At 39.9% G+C, this 20,934-nt stretch overlaps 1 protein-coding gene across 2 annotated transcripts; it reads left to right on the forward strand.

Moving 5' to 3' along the window:
• Nucleotides 209-20,074, forward strand: LOC109833209. 2 transcript variants are annotated; one of them, XM_020400803.1, is made up of 3 exons: nt 209-1,323; nt 18,817-19,487; nt 19,725-20,074. In XM_020400803.1, the coding sequence occupies exons 1-2, from the start codon at nt 811-813 to the stop codon at nt 19,456-19,458; spliced, it is 1,155 nt and encodes a 384-aa protein (XP_020256392.1). In that variant the 5' UTR covers nt 209-810; the 3' UTR covers nt 19,459-19,487; nt 19,725-20,074. The 2 variants fall into 2 exon arrangements, with proteins under 2 accessions (XP_020256392.1, XP_020256391.1); XM_020400802.1 differs by lacking the exon at nt 19,725-20,074 and adding an exon at nt 19,613-19,718 and having other exon boundaries at nt 210-1,323.

Below are 20,934 nucleotides of genomic sequence, written 5' to 3' on the forward strand. Positions count from 1 at the left end.
AAGAATATAGATAAAAAAATGAAGAATCAGAGCACCTTTATTTATTTGTTTACATATGAACATGCTAAACAATTTTAGATATTTAGGTGGCATCCTTGCCTCCTCTTAAACCGACCTATAAATTTCCTCTCTTTGATCACTCAACGTCCAAAAATCCAAAGTCACCAAAAACCCCTTCAACACGGCAACCCCCACGGTTGACTTGTCTGACCCCGAACAAAACCTTGAATTTCCAAAATCTCCGAAATTCCACCCCCATTTATTTCATAATCCCTCCATTAGTTCACCATTAACCCTAAATTTAATTTCATTCTATATTCTAATCCCCCGCCACGCCGCCTCCTCTTTCACCTCCTCATTAATTTCTGTTCACGCCAAAGTTCTCCTCTCGCTTATTCTATTCTTTTCTGGCTGCTGATCCCACACTCGCTGGGCCCCACCAACCGTTGGAAGTGCCCCCCTTCTTCCTCTTCGCTCAATCCGTCACGTCTTCAAGAAACCGAAACAGAGCTGTTTTGGTTTTTGTTGTTGTCGCTGCTGCTCTTATTATTTGTATGAACTCAGCCAGAGAGACTTTCTAATGGGGTTCCTCTTCTTTTGCTTCCTTCAGTGAAGAGAAGAGGAAAAATCCAAAGTCCCCAATTAAAGAGCTCTCTAGAAAGTAAATAAAGTCTCCACCTTTTTCTCTGTTTTGGGTCGTTTTGCTCTGAATTTATTTCCTTAGTGGCGTTTTTTTGGCGTAAAATCGTTGGAATAACAAAACCCAGATCGCAAAATTTCGTCTTTGGGTCGATTCCTGATCGTTCCAGGATGCTGGCTAGGGTTTTGCCTTTAGAAGAAGGGAAAGATTTGCTACCCAGAGCTCAACATAAACCTTTTCCATTGAGAATCATCAAGATTTTCCTTCTGTTCCTGTCTCTGGGCGTTGTTATATCAGTACTCAGCGTGTACACAACTCGCTATTTTGATGTTAAAAACGTGATCTTGCAGCCTAGGCTCGGTTTAATTCAGCAGTGTTTTACTGAGGAGAATGAATTCAAGCGTTGGATTAAGCCTCCTTCGAGCTCGAAGCATTCGATGAATGATGAAGAGCTCTTTTGGAGAGCTTCGTTTGTTCCTCAGCTGAAGAAGTATCCGCACAAGAGAGTTCCTAAAGTTGCGTTCATGTTTTTAACGAGAGGGCCTTTGCCGCTTTCTCCTCTTTGGGAGAGATTCTTCGAAGGGCATGAAGAGTATTACTCAATTTATATTCATTCGTTGCCGAATTATAAGGATGAGTTCAAGTCGGGGTCAGTGTTTTATCAGAGGCAGGTTCCTAGTCAGGTATTTTCTGGGTTATATATTCTGATAATTTTAACATAAATTTGATCGATATTTTATTGATATGTCGTGTTTCTGTGTTGCTCTGTTTTTTATATAGATCATCTGTTCATTTATAGATTTTTTTTGCTTGTTGTGACACATCAAACTTTGCTTTTACTTAAATAATTCTAGTGATTGGAAAAAAAATTGTTGTTAGATATAGGTGTTTTAAGTGTTATTCCTTCGTCAAGAAACATGACTTTATTTGAAAAGTGCTTTTTGATAATATTAGCTTGCGTCTTATTTTGAAACTAGAGTATAAAATTACAACCTTAATATTTACCATCGGTTCGGAGTTCTTGTGTAGTTAAACAGGTTTTAAGCTGATATTGAAGCCACTAAGGTTTGAATTTCCACCAGATGTACATTTAAGCGGATTTAGAAAATATTTTCTGTGTAAAATTGTCTAGGTTTCAGCCCATGAAAAGATTGCTCAACCAACAGGGACATATTAGAATATAAAATTATAATATTCAATTCTTACTATAGTTTCAGAGATACAATATAGTGGAAGGGACATTAAGGGGGTGTTTGTTTCAAATCCTATAATTTTAGGATATGGATTTCACCATGGGATTTGAAATCCATAGGTGTTTTGTTATGAGTTGGGATTCCTAAAACTTTGTTTGTTTCAACAATATTTTAGGATTTGGAATACTATAATTTGTAATATTTTGTTTGTTTCAAACTCAAATTGTGGCATTACAAATTTTAGAATTTGAAATCCATAGTTATAGCAAACAAGTTTTAGGATTACCAAAATAATAAATGGTGAATATAAGAACTTTGGTGAGCTTACCTTCAACAAAAAAACAAATACAATTGTATTTAATTGGGGTAAGCATACCCATTCAAATTTATACTCCAACGGCTATAAACAGTCATAAACTAACCCGAGACAATATAAATAATAAAATGCAAAAATAATTGATAACATAGAGGCTCAGAAAATGGTCATTTTATTTTCAACACTTATATAATGAAATTGCATTGCCGATTTCATTCAAATAACGGTCTGCCTCATCTAAAAATTGTAAAAGCAATCTAGACTGCATTCTCATTAATGAACGCCTCCTGTAAACAATGAAATCCCTTTGTAGTCGGCAATATCAATATGTGACCAATCATCATAGCTAAATCCGAAAGACTCAAAAAACCCACTTTTAGCAAGTAAACAATGTATTCATTAACTCAAAAAACACTTGAACAAACACCCTCAAATGAATTTTGCAACAGCTCAAGTAACCATGAGCTCACAAGCAACCAGCAGCAAGCACCTAAACAGCGGCAAACAAGTAACCTGAGCTCACAAGCAACAAGTAACCAAGTAACCAACATCAAACACTTGAACAAACACCCCAAATGAATTTTGCAACATTTTAATAGTCTGTAATAAACCAGCAAGCAGTTCAATGATGTTTGTTGGATAGAATAGCATCGTTGGATCTTCAGCATTCATAAAATCACTCTTACAATTCAAAAGAAAATACTAAAAATTGGTTGTATGGAAAGAAAAAGCATAACAAGTTACCAACTGTCGATCATCTAAAAGGAGTCAGTAACTTGGGGACATCACAGCATCTAACGGCCTGCCCCTCGACGTTCGTCACGATCGTCGGCTTCCCTCCCTCCATCGCCGCCACCGCCGAGTTCGTCGTCCCGAGGTCGATTCCGACGACCTTCTCGTTTACGACGCGGAGAGGGTGGGCAGTGGATTGCCGGAGTCTGAGGTTGGTTTTGGAGGGTTTGAAGGAGGAGAAGAAGAGGGAGTTTGAGGAGGAGAAGGGTTTTTTGGAGGAGGGCATAGGGGAGGACGAGGTGAGGAGCTGGAATTGGGCGGTGGATGTGGACGTCATTTCTAAGGTTTGGGGGATTTGAGGAGGTTTTCGTGGGAGCTAAAACCCTAACCTAGAAATTGGGGAGTTTTGAGGAGTGATGAGGAAAGGAATAAGGGAGTGAGAGAAGAAGAAGGTGGAGTTTTCGCGCGGAAATTGGACACGGCAGGTAAAAGAGGAGGGAGACGAAAGTGAAGCGGTGATGGGAGTTCCTTTGAGATTTCGGGATCTCGGCGTTGTGATGAGCTGGACATGGTTTGTCAGAGATCCAGCCTAAATCCTGTCTTTGAGAGAGGATTTCACAAATTCTAAAATTTAGTAGTTTTTTATAATTTGGGGATTCAATATCCCAAATTTTTTTTGAAACAAACATGGTTTATGGAATTCTAAAACCCCAAAAAACCCCTTTTTACATCCCAAAACTTAAAATCCACCCTATATCCAAAAAAAAAAAAAAATGAAACAAACACCCCCTAAGAGACACTATTGTAGAAATCACCCACTTTCCTGTAATCAGGCGACTTTCTCTAAACGAAACGACTCAAGTGTCTTGAACCTCAAGCTATCCCTTACACCATTTAAGTAGATTGTTTATACTTGTTTGTGTAGTCTATATCTCATTGTCAACTTGGTAGCACTTTTTCTGTAAGAGACTCTGTATGTTAGTCCTGAAGTTTTGTTATGCTGCAACAACAGATCCTGTATATATCTTGTATATGAAATCTTGGATATTTAGTTGTCGAGAGGTAGCATTCTAGATGATTGGATCACCAAAAATAAGTTGTTGTAGCATTAGCGAGAAGAGAACTGATGAAGGAAAGAAACACACTGAATATGAGGACTATAGCTCTCTTACTTTTGGAGTGGTTCTAAACTGGGGCAGTTTGTGACTTTCCGATGGATCATGTTATAACATATTGAAGAATTTTGTTGAGAGTTTGATCTTTACTAGACTAGTTACTAACAGTATCTGTTCATCATACATTGTGCACACTCTTCAAGTTTGATGCTATATCACTTGCTTCTTCATAAATTTTACACCATCAGTGCTAAGGATGCGTATCTAATGTAATGCATTGGATAGTGCATTAACTCAATTTGTCAGATAGGATGAGAAATTGCTATTAGTTAAGACTGAAACACCTCTCAGTTTCAAAATTAAATTATGTGTTATTTTACTCTTGGATCAACTGTTGTCCCTCCCTCTCTTCCTCCTGTCCTTCATCCTTCCTACTATTACTCTCTATTGTCAGCTTGATATGGCATCAAGTACTGGTCAAAACCATCAGCATAAGTCTAACTCAAATTATTGTCTCCCTTGAGAAATATCAAGTAAATCATCGAACCAATTTTTTTTGACTTGGTCAGCATAGTTAATTACTAGCTCGCGTTCCTTTTCTTCATTTGATATTTTAACCTTGAATGATGCCGGCATAAAGTCGGCCGGCATAAAGTCGGCATATCTTTTAACTTGACTCTTGAATTTTTGTCAAATATTGTAGACCGATTGACATCACTTTCATGATTTGGGAGCCTTATGATTTTGTACATGTGTATTATGTGAATAAAGAATCGGCTTATCTTTTTGTTGGTGAGATGTTTCTATATATGCTGCCAAATAGTGTTTTTAAAATCAATAAGATTTTCCTACCCTTGGAGTGATAATGTATTATATTTTGAATTTTGTTTGTACCCTAGGAGGACTCTCTTTAGTTTTCATCTCCTATTTTGTTGGCTGGAGATCAATTTGACTTAGTAAAAGACAATTAAGATTACCTACTCTTTTGGTGCAGTTTATTGGTATGACAAGATTCAGATATTTTAGATGATAATGATAGTAGTCTTCCGTTCCTTTCTTTAGTAGTCTTCTTCATTCTGTTAGTGTGGGATGAGAGATCTATGTTAGACCAAGTTTAGTGCAGTTTATAGGTATAACAAGATTTCTCAACTATTTGAAGCCGAATTCCCTTGCTAAGAATGTTTTCAGCGAAAGTTGTTTCCATTGCAGATTCCATTAAACTTTGATGTGTTTACAAGAAATTACAATGAAAATAAAAGAAAATACAACTCTCGAGAAAATAACACAGAAGTCGTTTATCAACTACTGTTTTTGTGGGACTTTGCCTATGCCGGGAACGCTTTAGTTCGTGGACCACCGATTCGTAGATCGAGAGGTTGTTTAGAGATCTCTCCTTCGTTTATCGAAGTAAAGATTTGAAAACGAATATCTTATCGATGTAAGATGTCCGTTCTTCCAAAGATCAAGTCTGAGCTTAGATCTCTAGGATTCACCAAATGATGCTTGTCAAAGGGTGAAAATTCTCTCTTTCTTTCTCAAAATCACCAAAGACTCAAGTCTCTTCTGCTCCAAAATGCCCTCCGTCCTTTATTTCGTGTGTAGGGAGGTATTTATAGGGGTCTCAGTGCACCACAGTTGAAACGGGGGCGAAATAACTGACCAAATGCTTTCTCTTTGGCCGCTGCAGTCTACACTGCCGCGGCTATTGGCGCGGGTGTTGTCGCGCCTTAGCCGCGGCACTATGTGCTGTCGCGCATTAGCTGCGACACTATGTGTTGTCGCGCCTTAGCCGCGGCACTATGTGCTGTCGCGCCTTAGCCGCGACGCCATGGGCTGCCGTGCCATCTTGTGTTGCCTGATGACGTGTAAATTGTTCTCCCATATTGTTTTGAGTGTTATTTGGATGTCTGCAAGCATTTTTCGACGCCTACAGATACCCCCTCCAAAGTATCTCAGACTCATCATCATTTTTTTAGAGAGGAGTCTGGGACACTTTGGATATGATAAGCTTTCCTTGCAATTTTTCTAGTGCTTTGTTGAAGAAGTTGCGTAGAATGATCTGTGAATGGCTTTAATCCTTGACTTCTTTATCTTTTAGTCTACTCAGTGCTTTGTAGAATAGCTAAAATTCCTCCGGTACTGCGTTTATCGCGTGGCCGTTGTCGAAGTCTTGAATCAGAACTGTTGTTGAAAAATAGAGAAATAGTTTATACTCATATGCTCTATTGGAGTGTTCGGGAAACAGTTTAACCTCATATACCCGTTGGGAGGTTCAGGGAGATGCAGTTTATACTCATATACTCATCGGAGTGTTCGGGAAATAGTTTAACCTCATATACCCGTTGGGAGGTAGTCAGACTATTCTTAAGAATATTTTGAGTAATATTCTCCAGAAACTTCCTGTTGAGGCTAGGGAAACAATTTAGACTCGTGCACCTATTGGAGTAATATGGTCTCTTTTTTGTTGGTAGAGATAAACCCGAAATCGGAGAGGAAGAATTTTATATTCTATCTCCTGGTCTCTTGTTTGTTGGTAGAGATGAACCCGGAATCGGAGAGGAAGAATTTTATATTCTATCTCCTGGTCTCTTGTTTGTTGGTAGAGATGAACCCGGAATCGGAGAGGAAGAATTTTATATTCTATCTCCTGGTGCAAAAGAAATTCAAAGTGGGATCTCCACTTAGAAAATCTAGACTGGTTTGAATAATCCTAACTGTCATAAGATTTGATTATTCAAATGAAAGTGGACCTCTCGTTCATGGAATGAATCGAGAAGAGATTTTGGTTGTGGTCCTAACTGTAGTAAGGTTTGACCAAGTGGGAGTTTTGAGACGATCCTAACTGTTTAAAGGTTTGACCTTTCAATTTGAGTGGATCTCTCGTTCATGGAAGGAATCGAGAGGGGATTTTGGCTTTGGTCCTAACTGTTTAAATGTTTGACCAGATGTGAGTTTAAGACGATCCTAACTGTTTAAAGGTTTGATCGTCCAATTTGAGTGGACCTCTCGTTCATGGAAGGAATCGAGAGGAGATTTTGATTTTGGTCCTAACTGTTTAAAGGTTTGACCAGATGTGAGTTTGAGACGATCCTAACTGTTTAAAGGTTTGATCGTCCAATTTGAGTGGACCTCTCGTTCATGGAAGGAATCGAGAGGAGATTTTGACTTTGGTCTTAACTGTTTAAAGGTTTGACCAAAAGGGAATTTGAGACGATCCTAACTGTTTAAAGGTTTGATCGTTCAATTTGTGGACCTCTCGTTCATGAAAGGAATCGAGAGGGGATTTTGGCTTTGGTCCTAACTGTTTAAAGGTTTGACCAAAATGGGGATTTGAGACGATCCTAACTGTTTAAAGGTTTGATCGTTCAATTTGTGGACCTCTCGTTCATGGAACGAATCGAGAGGGGATTTTGGCTTTGGTCCTAACTGTTTAAAGGTTTGACCAAAATAGGGATTTGAGACGATCCTAACTATTTAAAGGTTTGATTGTTCAATATGTGGACCTCTCGTTCATAAAAGGAATCGAGAGGGGATTTTGGCTTTGGTCCTAACTGTTTAAAGGTTTGACTATGTGGGAGTTGAGACGATCCTTACTATTTAAAGGTTTGATTGTTCAATATGTGGACCTCTCGTTCATGAAAGGAATCGAGAGGGGATTTTAGCTTTGGTCCTAACTGTTTAAAGGTTTGACCAAAATGGGAATTTTGTGAGGGAAGATTGATCTAAAGAGGTGATCGAATCTCATCTCAGCAAAAGAGTATTCGGAAATCACCGTGGGGATGTAGTGTTTATCACTTTGTTTATAATGATCGGGTTATCCCTAAGAAAATTACATATAGCATTCTTCTGAGAACTTCCCGTTACATGAACCATCCACCCCCAGCTTCCTTCGTGAAAATGGATCTAACATCATACTGAGTTACATAACCGAGTTATCCTTAAGAATATTACATATAAAAATTCTCCAGGAACTTCCCGTCAAGAGTGGGAAACAGTTTAGACTCATATACCTATTGGAGTATCGAGGAACAGTTTATACTCGTATACTCTTCGGAGTGAGATGGAGAAGCAGTTTATACTCGTATACTCATCAGAGTTAGGGAAAACAGTTTATACTCGTGTACCCAATAGAGTTGTATGGTCGTCTTTACTCGACTTCTTTCGTCGTTATGACGCCGGAGTCAATTAGGGCTTGGATCTTGTTTTTGAGTCCAAAGAAATCTCGGTGGGATGAAGAACCCTTCTGTGGTATGCACAGTAGTTTGGATCTGTAATCATCTTAGCACCTTCTTGATCTTTAATAAGCGGTAGCTCGATTTTGTCATTGGCGAGAAGATATTCCAATATGGCTGGAGCTTCATCATCTTCGAAAGAATACTCCTTTTGATGTCATTGGTTGGCCTCTCTCAGCTTTCTTTCTTTTAAGAAAGTGCTCAGCTTGTTCACCCCGAGATTTTAACTCCTTCCAAGTTGTGGATGGCACGACCCCCAGAGCTTCCAGGACATCGATGGAGAGGTTATTGTGGCATGTTTGCAGGATGAACTCCTCTGTAATAGGATCTCTGCAATTCATTGCTTTGTTACGGAAACGTTTAACAAAATTGTCAACTGACTCTCCGTCTTTTTGCTTCTCATCCAAAAGGGTTCCGATTGACACTTCAGTATCGTCGTCGAAGAAATTGCTGAGGAACAAACTTTCCATGTCTTCCCAGCTAGTGATACTCCCAGGCTTAAGGCGTCGGTACCAATCGAAGGCAGGCCCGCGGAGGGTTCCTACGAATGACCGGACCATCAGGGCTTCGTTCCCGGATATTGCGCCGAGATGCGACTTGAAATAGATCAAGTGCTGAATAGGCGAGCTCTTCCCTTCAAACGGTGTGAAGTTAATCAGATTGAATTTGGTCGGGTATGGTATTGAATCCCATTCCCTCGGATAAGGACATGGAATACCCGTCTTCTTAACTTCTTGAGCTGTCATCAAAGCATTGATTTTGTCTTCAAGTTTTTGCATTTTCCCGTCATCGTCTTCATTTCTTTCTGAATGATGTCGAGTAAAGATAATTGGCTTCCGGAGTTGTCTTTATCTGGAGGAGGATCTTCAAAGATGGTCTCATCCTCTTCATTACGCCGACTGGACTCCGCCCTCTGGTTCGACTCCGGTTGGTGCTGTTGAACTTGCAAATCTCGCATCTGCTGCATGGTCAGCTCCATCTCGGTCTTGAACTCAGCTCTAATTTCTTCGCGTTGTTTAGCCAACGCTTCTTGTAGCATTTGAGTTAGTTGATCCGGCGTGATCGCGAATGATTCTCTGGCTCGTCCAACACTGGATGCGGTATCGTCCGACGCAAGGGCTGAACAAGTATCTGATATTTCTTCATCTGAAGATAGCCCCTCGTGCATTTTCCTGTAGTCTCGTCGTAGGTTGGCTCTTCTTTGTAACCGCGCCATCCTTTGAGAAAGACCCCGCTCAACTCTCCCTCCTGGAGAGAAATCAGGGTCGGGATTGACCGACTTTTGCTTCCCTTTGTTGGTCATGTTGATAGTGACCTCGGGGAACTCATCTTGTCGAACTACCGGTTTCTTTTTGTTGAAACGCCTCACCTTGGGTCGTGACGCTTCATTGGAAAGTCTTTGGAATACGGAGACTCTTGTTGAATTAGTCTTGGAGCATCCGCATTCCGTCTGCACTGCCTTGATGAGTCTCTCATAGGAGCAGTGAGACTCGTTTTCTTGTACAACTTTTTTTCTTGAGTTATTTTTCTGATAGTACAGCTCATCGTTGTTACGATTTGAGCAACCTATCTCTTTCTTCTGAACCTTGTTAACGTGCGCAGGACGACTTGTTGTCGCTTCTGAGCGATCCAAGGTTGGATTTTTAAATCCACCCCCTTGCGGGAATGGTGTCATCATCGGTCCTAGACGAGAATGAACTGGTATTCTCTCGTTCTGGACTTGTGCAGTTCTGACAGGAGGATGTTTACGACCCCCTGTATAAGAAACCACTAAGGGTTTACTTGCTGGGTTTGACTGCTCTTTGGTTGGGGCTTTGCCCTGATTATCAAATGCCAAACTAAGGAGATCTAATTCTGTGAGTTTGACTTTCAATATGTCCGGCTTGTCCTGAATCTTTACTGGTGACGCAGTAGACGGGCTTGGGACGGATGCTGAAGGAGTTGAAATGGGGTCTTCGTTGACCTTCTCTTTGCCGCGGCAGCCATAACTGTCGCGGTTGTATGATGTGCCGCGGCAGTATGGGCTGCCGCGGTTATATGATGAGCCGCGGCAGTACGTACTGCCGCGGTTATATGATAAGCCGCGACAGTCTGTGCTGCCGCGGTTGAAGACTAGCTTCCTCTGTATTTTTTGGGTGTTCTCGTTTTTGGGAACCCAAACTTTACAGTTCTTCTGTGGTTTTCCAGATACCATTTCCTTCTTGTTTTCCTGCGCTTGTTGACGAAGGGCACGAGCGCGAGAAGCTTTTGCTTGACGCCTTTGTATACGCTCCTTCAGGGTAGAACGGGCTCTTTTGACCAGAGTCCATTCCTCTGTCGTAAGCTGTGCAGAGATGTGATTATTTTGCCTTTGGGGCAACTGAACCATCTTTTGATTCCTCGACTTTAGGTCCGTGTAATAATGGACCCCGTCGGTCTGTTGCATGGCCTTAGCCAATTGACGAGCGCGGCGTTGACGTTGTCTCTGACGAGCTCTCTTTGTCAATACCGGAGCATCTTGGTTTAAGGACCCTTGAACTGGTGAAGGGTCATTCGGAACAGAGATGTCGCAGGTTGATTCTTTTGCAATGACTTGGCAAGAATCTCTACCTGCGGTCTTCATTGGAACTGAAGACTCGGGAACTTTCTTGGGAGAAGAAATCTTCCTGCACTTGCGGGGTGAGGAGGATTTTGATGACGAGGATGACATATACTCCTCGTATTTTGCGATCTCTTCAGTGACGATGATCTTAATCGGCTGCGACACGGCGGCCTCGGCAGCGAGGCCGCTGGCTCCCACTGTGGTCGCCAGTTTGTTTTCAGCGAAAGTTGTTTCCATTGCAGATTTCATTAAACTTTGATGTGTTTACAAGAAATTACAATAAAAATAAAAGAAAATACAACTCTCGAGAAAATAACACAGAAGTCGTTTATCAACTACTGTTTTTGTGGGACTTTGCCTATGCCGGGAACGCTTTAGTTCGTGGACCACCGATTCGTAGATCGAGAGGTTGTTTAGAGATCTCTCCTTCGTTTATCGAAGTAAAGATTTGAAAACGAATATCTTATCGATGTAAGATGTCCGTTCTTCCAAAGATCAAGTCTGAGCTTAGATCTCTAGGATTCACCAAATGATGCTTGTCAGAGGGTGAAAATTCTCTCTTTCTTTCTCAAAATCACCAAAGACTCAAGTATCTTCTGCTCCAAAAATGCTCTCTGTCCTTTAATTCGTGCCTAGGGAGGTATTTATAGGGCTCTCAGTGCACCACAGTTGAAACGGAGGCGAAATAACTGACTGGATAGCCGCGGCACCCTAGGTTGCAGCGCCTAAGCCGCGACACAACAGGCTGCCGCGCCTTAGCCGCGGCACTAGGTGCTGTCGCGCCTTAGCCGCGACACTAAGTGCCGTCGCGCCTTAGCCGCGACGCCATGGGCTACCGTGCCACCTTGTGTTGCCTGATGACGTGTAAATTGTTCTCCCATATTGTTTTGAGTGTTATTTGGATGCCTGCAAGCATTTTTCGACGCCTACAAAGAATTAACCAATTTATTGTAGGGATTATGCTAACAGACAAAATTGAAAGTAAGCAGCAAACCCAATATGATCTCCCATTGATTAAATTACATGGTTCTCAGGAGAGAAGCAGGGTACCTACAAAATTAGGATCTCACTTTTATTTAATAATAAATTTATTATCAAGTGAGGAACTCAAGTTGATATCATAATAGATTTATTAATGCCTTGCAAATTAGGATCTCCCATGAGTTGGATTAACCAGTGAGTCTGTGGCAAGTTCCATATTTGCTTTTGGGATAGTCATTGAGGTTATGCAAATGACATTTTGATGAATATAAAGTGACCAGAGTAATGGATTCTGTGGTCTATTATAAGTTTATGAAGATATAGAACATTTTATTTAGAGGCTACTATAAATATTTAATAGAGATCATTATTTCTTATTCACGAGGTGGTATCTCATTCGAAGAACGCGAGCCAATGAAAGAGGTAACTTCCGTTGGAGAAATATTTGACATTGACACTCATTCTTACTTCTTTCCTTTGATGAGGAAGTGGAAATTAGACTTTGATAAGCAGGATACATTGAAATTCTCTACTTACTGTAATATTTTGTGATCAGGAAGTTGCTTGAATGTGTTTGCTAGGACATCACATTAGCTGTGAGTATGTTATAACTATACATTGTAGTATGAAGCTTTTGTCTAAAAAAATATTAAAATTTCTGATCAAGACTTGCTTGTGCCTAAAATCATCTGAAAGTCAGCTAGAAGGAATGATAGAAATAATAATTTACATCTTATACATTGTGTGAGGTTTCAGAGATTGAAACTGCAAATAGGCTGCCTCATGGGAGGAATGAAGTCGTACATTCCAAGACAATTTGTCTATTTTCAATATTCAGCTGGCTCTGCTTGTTCTTCTCCTCATAATTAAGGTCAACATATTCATTCCTAATTTCCTATTGTATAGGTGTAACGTCCCGCCCCGGAATCCCGGAGTCGGTACGCTATTAGATCTGATGGACTGGCCTCACAAACCACCACATGTCTTTTCAGCACGTTTTGTCCTCACTCACGCACTCCCTGGAAAACTTCCCAGGGGGTCACCCATCCTAGAATTTCTCCAGGCCAAGCACGCTTAACTTTGGAGTTTCTAAGAGTTAGGTTCCCGAAAAAAAGATGCATCTTGGTGGTATGAGTATTCTAATCAAATCTATCAATACTAATCACATCACCCTCTCAAGGGGTGGGTATTACATACTCCCCCACTTAAACTCACAACGTCCTCGTTGTGCCAAATCATATCATCCAAGACCGTACCATCCGTGTGAGACTCTAGAGGTGGCTCCTACGGCCTCAAGAGGTGGCTCCCGTCCTCTCGACGTAGCACTTTGCGCTGTATAACACTTAGCTCTCACAATTCCGGTTGGCTTTGCTCTGATACCATTTGTAACGCCCCGCCCCGGAATCCCGGAGTCGGTACGCTATTAGATCTGATGGACTGGCCTCACAAACCACCACATGTCTTTTCAACACGTTTTACTCTGATTCCATTTGTAACGCCCCGCCCCGGAATCCCGGAGTCGGTACGCTATTAGATCTGATGGACTGGCCTCACAAACCACCACATGTCTTTTCAGCACGTTTTGTCCTCACTCACGCGCTCCCTGGAAAACTTCCCAGGGGGTCACCCATCCTAGAATTTCTCCAGGCCAAGCACGGTTAACTTTGGAGTTTCTAAGAGTTAGGTTCCCGAAAAGAAGATGCATCTTGGTGGTATGAGTATTCTAATCAAATCTATCAATACTAATCACATCACCCTCTCAAGGGTTGGGGTATTACAATAGGTTAGCCACATAAGCAAATATATGGATACAGGACTTTATGGAGATCATCATGTCTAAAATTAATGGGTATTACCAATTGAGGAGAATGAAAATGCAACAGAAAATTTGCAGCTTATTAAGAAAAGTGATTTGTATATACTGTGACCATCTTCGCACTGATTCTGTAGATAAAGCAAGACATAGGCTCTTTTGTTGAATCTGTAACTGTTGGAATAGCTATTTGGTTGCTCAAGATCGAAGTGAAATATGATCACTTTATCACATTTAATACATAGACAATGTTATGTGCAGACTTTTTCACATAGTTTTCATGAGATTGGTTACTTTCTAGTTCTTAAGCAATTATTTTGGAGCTCAAGTTTCTGCCCAAATTTCATCCATGAAAATGTCACTGCCCTTTTCAGGAATCACGATATGAATTGATAAGAACTTGAAAATGGCTCCAGCTGTAAGCTTAACTTGATAGGCTAAATCTCATGAAATGTTTTCAACATACCAATTCCTGAACTAGGAAATTATGGCAAGGGAGGGGCTGGGCATAGTAGGTGAGGTTGGTGGCCATCGATCAGACACCAAGTCACAATGTTCCTACTAGGCTGAGAATGAGCCAGGTCATGTTAAATTACGCTGAGAATGAGCCAGGTCATGTTAAATGATGCTTTTTGTGGAATTGCATTCATCTATGGAGTACAATGTGAACAAAAAAGATTTGAATTAAAATACCTTCTTGGAAATTATTATTTCTTATCATGAAAAATTTTGTACCCCAGCTCCTGACAATACTAACTGTGGATGTCATAATATTGATTAGACTTCATTTGATGTATTATTGTTATAAAGTGCCAGTACCTTCTTCCTGGTTATCCTTGTCCACCTATATAACTAGTTAAAAAGAGGAAAGTTTGATTTGTTGCCAAAATAATAAGTCATAATAATGTGCGATGAAATTGGGAAGTCTGTAGAATTTTTGTTTAAATTACAACTATTAGGATATAATTAAAGCATGATTGTTAGACGAATAACCGCCACAGCACTCCTTTAACATAGCCGCGGCACCCTAGGTTGCAGCGCCTAAGCCGCGACACAACAGGCTGCCGCGCCTTAGCCGCGGCACTAGGTGCTGTCGCGCCTTAGCCGCGACACTAAGTGCCGTCGCGCCTTAGCCGCGACGCCATGGGCTACCGTGCCACCTTGTGTTGCCTGATGACGTGTAAATTGTTCTCCCATATTGTTTTGAGTGTTATTTGGATGCCTGCAAGCATTTTTCGACGCCTACAAAGAATTAACCAATTTATTGTAGGGATTATGCTAACAGACAAAATTGAAAGTAAGCAGCAAACCCAATATGATCTCCCATTGATTAAATTACATGGTTCTCAGGAGAGAAGCAGGGTACCTACAAAATTAGGATCTCACTTTTATTTAATAATAAATTTATTATCAAGTGAGGAACTCAAGTTGATATCATAATAGATTTATTAATGCCTTGCAAATTAGGATCTCCCATGAGTTGGATTAACCAGTGAGTCTGTGGCAAGTTCCATATTTGCTTTTGGGATAGTCATTGAGGTTATGCAAATGACATTTTGATGAATATAAAGTGACCAGAGTAATGGATTCTGTGGTCTATTATAAGTTTATGAAGATATAGAACATTTTATTTAGAGGCTACTATAAATATTTAATAGAGATCATTATTTCTTATTCACGAGGTGGTATCTCATTCGAAGAACGCGAGCCAATGAAAGAGGTAACTTCCGTTGGAGAAATATTTGACATTGACACTCATTCTTACTTCTTTCCTTTGATGAGGAAGTGGAAATTAGACTTTGATAAGCAGGATACATTGAAATTCTCTACTTACTGTAATATTTTGTGATCAGGAAGTTGCTTGAATGTGTTTGCTAGGACATCACATTAGCTGTGAGTATGTTATAACTATACATTGTAGTATGAAGCTTTTGTCTAAAAAAATATTAAAATTTCTGATCAAGACTTGCTTGTGCCTAAAATCATCTGAAAGTCAGCTAGAAGGAATGATAGAAATAATAATTTACATCTTATACATTGTGTGAGGTTTCAGAGATTGAAACTGCAAATAGGCTGCCTCATGGGAGGAATGAAGTCGTACATTCCAAGACAATTTGTCTATTTTCAATATTCAGCTGGCTCTGCTTGTTCTTCTCCTCATAATTAAGGTCAACATATTCATTCCTAATTTCCTATTGTATAGGTGTAACGTCCCGCCCCGGAATCCCGGAGTCGGTACGCTATTAGATCTGATGGACTGGCCTCACAAACCACCACATGTCTTTTCAGCACGTTTTGTCCTCACTCACGCACTCCCTGGAAAACTTCCCAGGGGGTCACCCATCCTAGAATTTCTCCAGGCCAAGCACGCTTAACTTTGGAGTTTCTAAGAGTTAGGTTCCCGAAAAAAAGATGCATCTTGGTGGTATGAGTATTCTAATCAAATCTATCAATACTAATCACATCACCCTCTCAAGGGGTGGGTATTACATACTCCCCCACTTAAACTCACAACGTCCTCGTTGTGCCAAATCATATCATCCAAGACCGTACCATCCGTGTGGTATGAGTATTCCAATCAAATCTATTAATACTAATCACATCACCCTCTCAAGGGTTGGGGTATTACATACTCCCCCACTTAAATTCACAACGTCCTCGTTGTGTCAAATCATATCATCCAAGACCGTACCATCCGTGTGAGATTCTAGAGGTGGCTCCTACGGCCTCAAGAGGTGGCTCCCGCCCTCTCGACGTAGCACTTTGCGCCGCATAGCACTTAGCTCTCACAATTCCGGTTGGCTTTGCTCTGATACCATTTGTAACGCCCCGCCCCGGAATCCCGGAGTTGGTACGCTATTAGATCTGATGGACTGGCCTCACAAACCACCACATGTCTTTTCAGCACGTTTTGTCCTCACTCACGCGCTCCCTGGAAAACTTCCCAGGGGGTCACCCATCCTAGAATTTCTCCAGGCCAAGCACGGTTAACTTTGGAGTTTCTAAGAGTTAGGTTCCCGAAAAGAAGATGCATCTTGGTGGTATGAGTATTCTAATCAAATCTATCAATACTAATCACATCACCCTCTCAAGGGTTGGGGTATTACAATAGGTTAGCCACATAAGCAAATATATGGATACAGGACTTTATGGAGATCATCATGTCTAAAATTAATGGGTATTACCAATTGAGGAGAATGAAAATGCAACAGAAAATTTGCAGCTTATTAAGAAAAGTGATTTGTATATACTGTGACCATCTTCGCACTGATTCTGTAGATAAAGCAAGACATAGGCTCTTTTGTTGAATCTGTAACTGTTGGAATAGCTATTTGGTTGCTCAAGATCGAAGTGAAATATGATCACTTTATCACATTTAATACATAGACAATGTTATGTGCAGACTTTTTCACATAGTTTTCATGAGATTGGTTACTTTCTAGTTCTTAAGCAATTATTTTGGAGCTCAAGTTTCTGCCCAAATTTCATCCATGAAAATGTCACTGCCCTTTTCAGGAATCACGATATGAATTGATAAGAACTTGAAAATGGCTCCAGCTGTAAGCTTAACTTGATAGGCTAAATCTCATGAAATGTTTTCAACATACCAATTCCTGAACTAGGAAATTATGGCAAGGGAGGGGCTGGGCATAGTAGGTGAGGTTGGTGGCCATCGATCAGACACCAAGTCACAATGTTCCTACTAGGCTGAGAATGAGCCAGGTCATGTTAAATTACGCTGAGAATGAGCCAGGTCATGTTAAATGATGCTTTTTGTGGAATTGCATTCATCTATGGAGTACAATGTGAACAAAAAAGATTTGAATTAAAATACCTTCTTGGAAATTATTATTTCTTATCATGAAAAATTTTGTACCCCAGCTCCTGACAATACTAACTGTGGATGTCATAATATTGATTAGACTTCATTTGATGTATTATTGTTATAAAGTGCCAGTACCTTCTTCCTGGTTATCCTTGTCCACCTATATAACTAGTTAAAAAGAGGAAAGTTTGATTTGTTGCCAAAATAATAAGTCATAATAATGTGCGATGAAATTGGGAAGTCTGTAGAATTTTTGTTTAAATTACAACTATTAGGATATAATTAAAGCATGATTGTTAGACGAAGAGTGCTTTTCACTCAGGACACGATGATGTTTGAAAGAAGTTTGATCCAGCAGCTCTCGACCCAAAGCAAGTCTTACGAATATACCAATGAAAGGAATGGAAATTCGTGTGTTGAGTTTCTCAAAAATAAACGTGTGTTAAGGTAATAGTAGCAGTGTTATAGACATCAGGATAATTATAAACGATTAGTTTCTCATCATTGTGGTTCCTAAATTAGCAAATGAGGTCGCTTTTCATTAAGTAAAATGGAGGAAAGAAATTTATCTCAGCAAAAACCAAAAAAGAATTCAGATAAGTCTGTTGTTACTTCTGCTCCTACAGATAGTTTCCTATTACATTATGATGGCTTTATAATGTTGTTCGCTTGTTCTTGAGAAATTCGTGGTATCCACCTGTTTTCTTACTAAGAAACTGAGACTGCAGATGCATTAAAACTTAAGTATTTGAATTACCTCATCATAGTGCTCATAGGCATACAAGGCCCTTTAGGAATACTAAGTTATGAGTTAAAGCAAAGAAAGAGGCCTAGAAGCTAAAATCCAGACTGCTGGTTAATAAGGTGAACATAACATTGCTGGCGGCTATTAGCTGATTGTTTCCTCTTCCTACTGCAAGTTCTGATAAACTTTACAATTTTGTTATTACCAAAATCTTTATATTCCGAGGATCCTTATTTGTAAATTACAGTATACTTTTCTAGGGGGGTGTATGTTGCCTTGCAATTTTTCAGTTCAAGAAAAAAGTGCTCGTTGCACATATACCCTGTGTAGCATCGCGGTTTTCAACTTACTACCTCTGTAATTTCATTATTCAAATAGACCCGTGGGTTTAATTTTTTTAATTTTTTTAAAATTTGGCCAATATTGCCCTTGGACGAAATTAGTGAGTATATATATGAAGGTAAAAGAGTCAAAAAAAATTAACCAGTGGATCTATATGCAACAATAAAACTACAGGGGTAGTGGCAATGATACTGAAAAGGGTCTATATGCTATTATCTCAAAGAACATTGCCTTGCAGTTTCAAAACATCAGGTGCAATTTCTTTCAATACCTTGTAACTCAACACTTCTATGTGTGCAGGTGGCGGAATGGGGAAAGATGAGTATGTGCGATGCTGAACGAAGACTCCTCGCAAATGCACTCCTTGATCTCTCAAACGAGCGCTTCGTTCTCGTCTCAGAATCCTGCATCCCTCTCCACAACTTCAGCATCATCTACCAATACCTAATAAAATCTCGAACCAGTTTTGTTGGCTCCTTCGATGACCCAACCCCTCATGGCCGAGGGCGATACAATTCAAGAATGTACCCCGAGGTAACCTTAGCTCAATGGCGCAAAGGGGCTCAATGGTTTGAAGTCAATCGAGAACTAGCAGTCAAATTAGTCTCAGATACAAAATACTATCCAAAGTTCAAAGATTATTGTCGACCAGCGTGTTATGTGGACGAGCATTATTTTCCTACAATGCTCTCTATTGAAACTCCAAATCTCATTGCAAATAGGACTGTCACTTATGTTGATTGGTCGAGAGGTGGAGCTCATCCTGCGACATTTGGGAAAGGGGATATCACTGAAGCGTTTTTAAAGAGAATTATTGAAGGTCAGAAGTGTTTGTATAATGGCCAGCCGTCATCACTTTGTTTCCTTTTTGCTAGAAAATTTGCTCCCAGTGCTTTGGAACCTCTACTGAACATTACAAATACTTTGCTCGGGTTTTCTTGAAGTGATGTAGAGAGGCTGAAGATGGAGAGGTTAGGATACAGCAGTATATATTTTTGTTTGATTTTATACCAATTTTCTTATGTATAGGTCGGACTAGAATTATCTGAATTTATTACATTATACAAGTTTATTGAGAGATCTTTATACATTACAGAAATTGGTCTCTGAAGAAGTTTCACATACATCGTATTCATTTTTCCCCCTTTAGAAGATTATGAATTATTGTTGGATGTCTACATCGAATAAATTGGGTGAGATCTTTACAGATACTGATGTAGCTTTTCTACGGCTATCATCAAATTCGTGGGGTAGTGAGGCTCAAACAAAAAACTTTAAATTATTGGGTGACTTTGCTATGTAAATTGGCGACAACGGTGAAGGATTCACTCGTCTTCTCGTACGAACCATAAGGAGTTTTTAGGTCTGGGCCCATCCCATGCGTGATGTTTGGACCTTAGAGTTCGGGTATTCACATGGAATGGAATCAAACACTTGTGGGTGTCTATGCTACCATTGGCAGCAGGGGCGGAGTCAGGATTTCCCCCTGGATGGTGTGTACATCTAATTTATCATACTTGTATTTAGAATTTACATCAATAATTTTACAGTTTTATTCCTTTTAGTGGTGTAACTCCGCCGGTGCTGTTTGTCAGCACTGTCTGTCCCAAGCCAGGATAAAGGAGGAGGGTTGTGTTAGGTAGGCGACAGCCGGCTAAAACATAATCGGATCCACATGTAAAATGAATCCTATTATATACTCGTTGGGGCGTCCCCACAGCGACGCGTTGCATCGATCCCACCCCAATGTAATGATAAGTAAGCAAGGGTGGTTTGCTAAGACGTCCCCCAAAAGTGGCGCATTACATCGATGTCACCCTGGTGTAATGACAAGTAAGCAAGAGTGTTCTAAGAATCTACAATTCTCTAATATGGTACCTAAAGTACTAAGCATAGACTAGAACGGTCTAAAAGGAAAAATGACAGGAGACTTTTATAATTTAATAGAATCAGATTAGCTACTTAGAATATAGGTACACTTACTAGAAAGACAATGAAATTAGTGGATGTCATGATTAAAAGAAAGCTAAATATAATTTGTTTACAAGAAACTAAATGGATAGGTGAAAAATCTAGAGAAATTTAAAAGATTGAATATAAACTTTGGTACAATGGAAAAGAGAAGAATAGGAATGAAGTGAGAGTTCTGGTAGATAATGTAATAAGAGAGTGTTGTAGATGTAAGAAGAATTGGAGATAGAATAATACTAATAGAAGTTGTCTTAGGTATAAAGGTTATTAATATTATTAGTACTTATGCACCACAAATAGACTTGCCCGAGAGTACTAAAAGGAAATTTTAGGATCAATTAGATGAATTAGTATAAGGAATCCTATTTTGAGAGAAATTTCTTATAGGAGGAGATCATAATGGGCATGTTGGTAAGGATAATAACGGATATGAGAGGATACATGGAG

The sequence above is a fragment of the Asparagus officinalis genome, chromosome 3 (assembly GCF_001876935.1).
Source record: "Asparagus officinalis chromosome 3, Aspof.V1, whole genome shotgun sequence".
NCBI lineage: Eukaryota > Viridiplantae > Streptophyta > Magnoliopsida > Asparagales > Asparagaceae > Asparagus > Asparagus officinalis.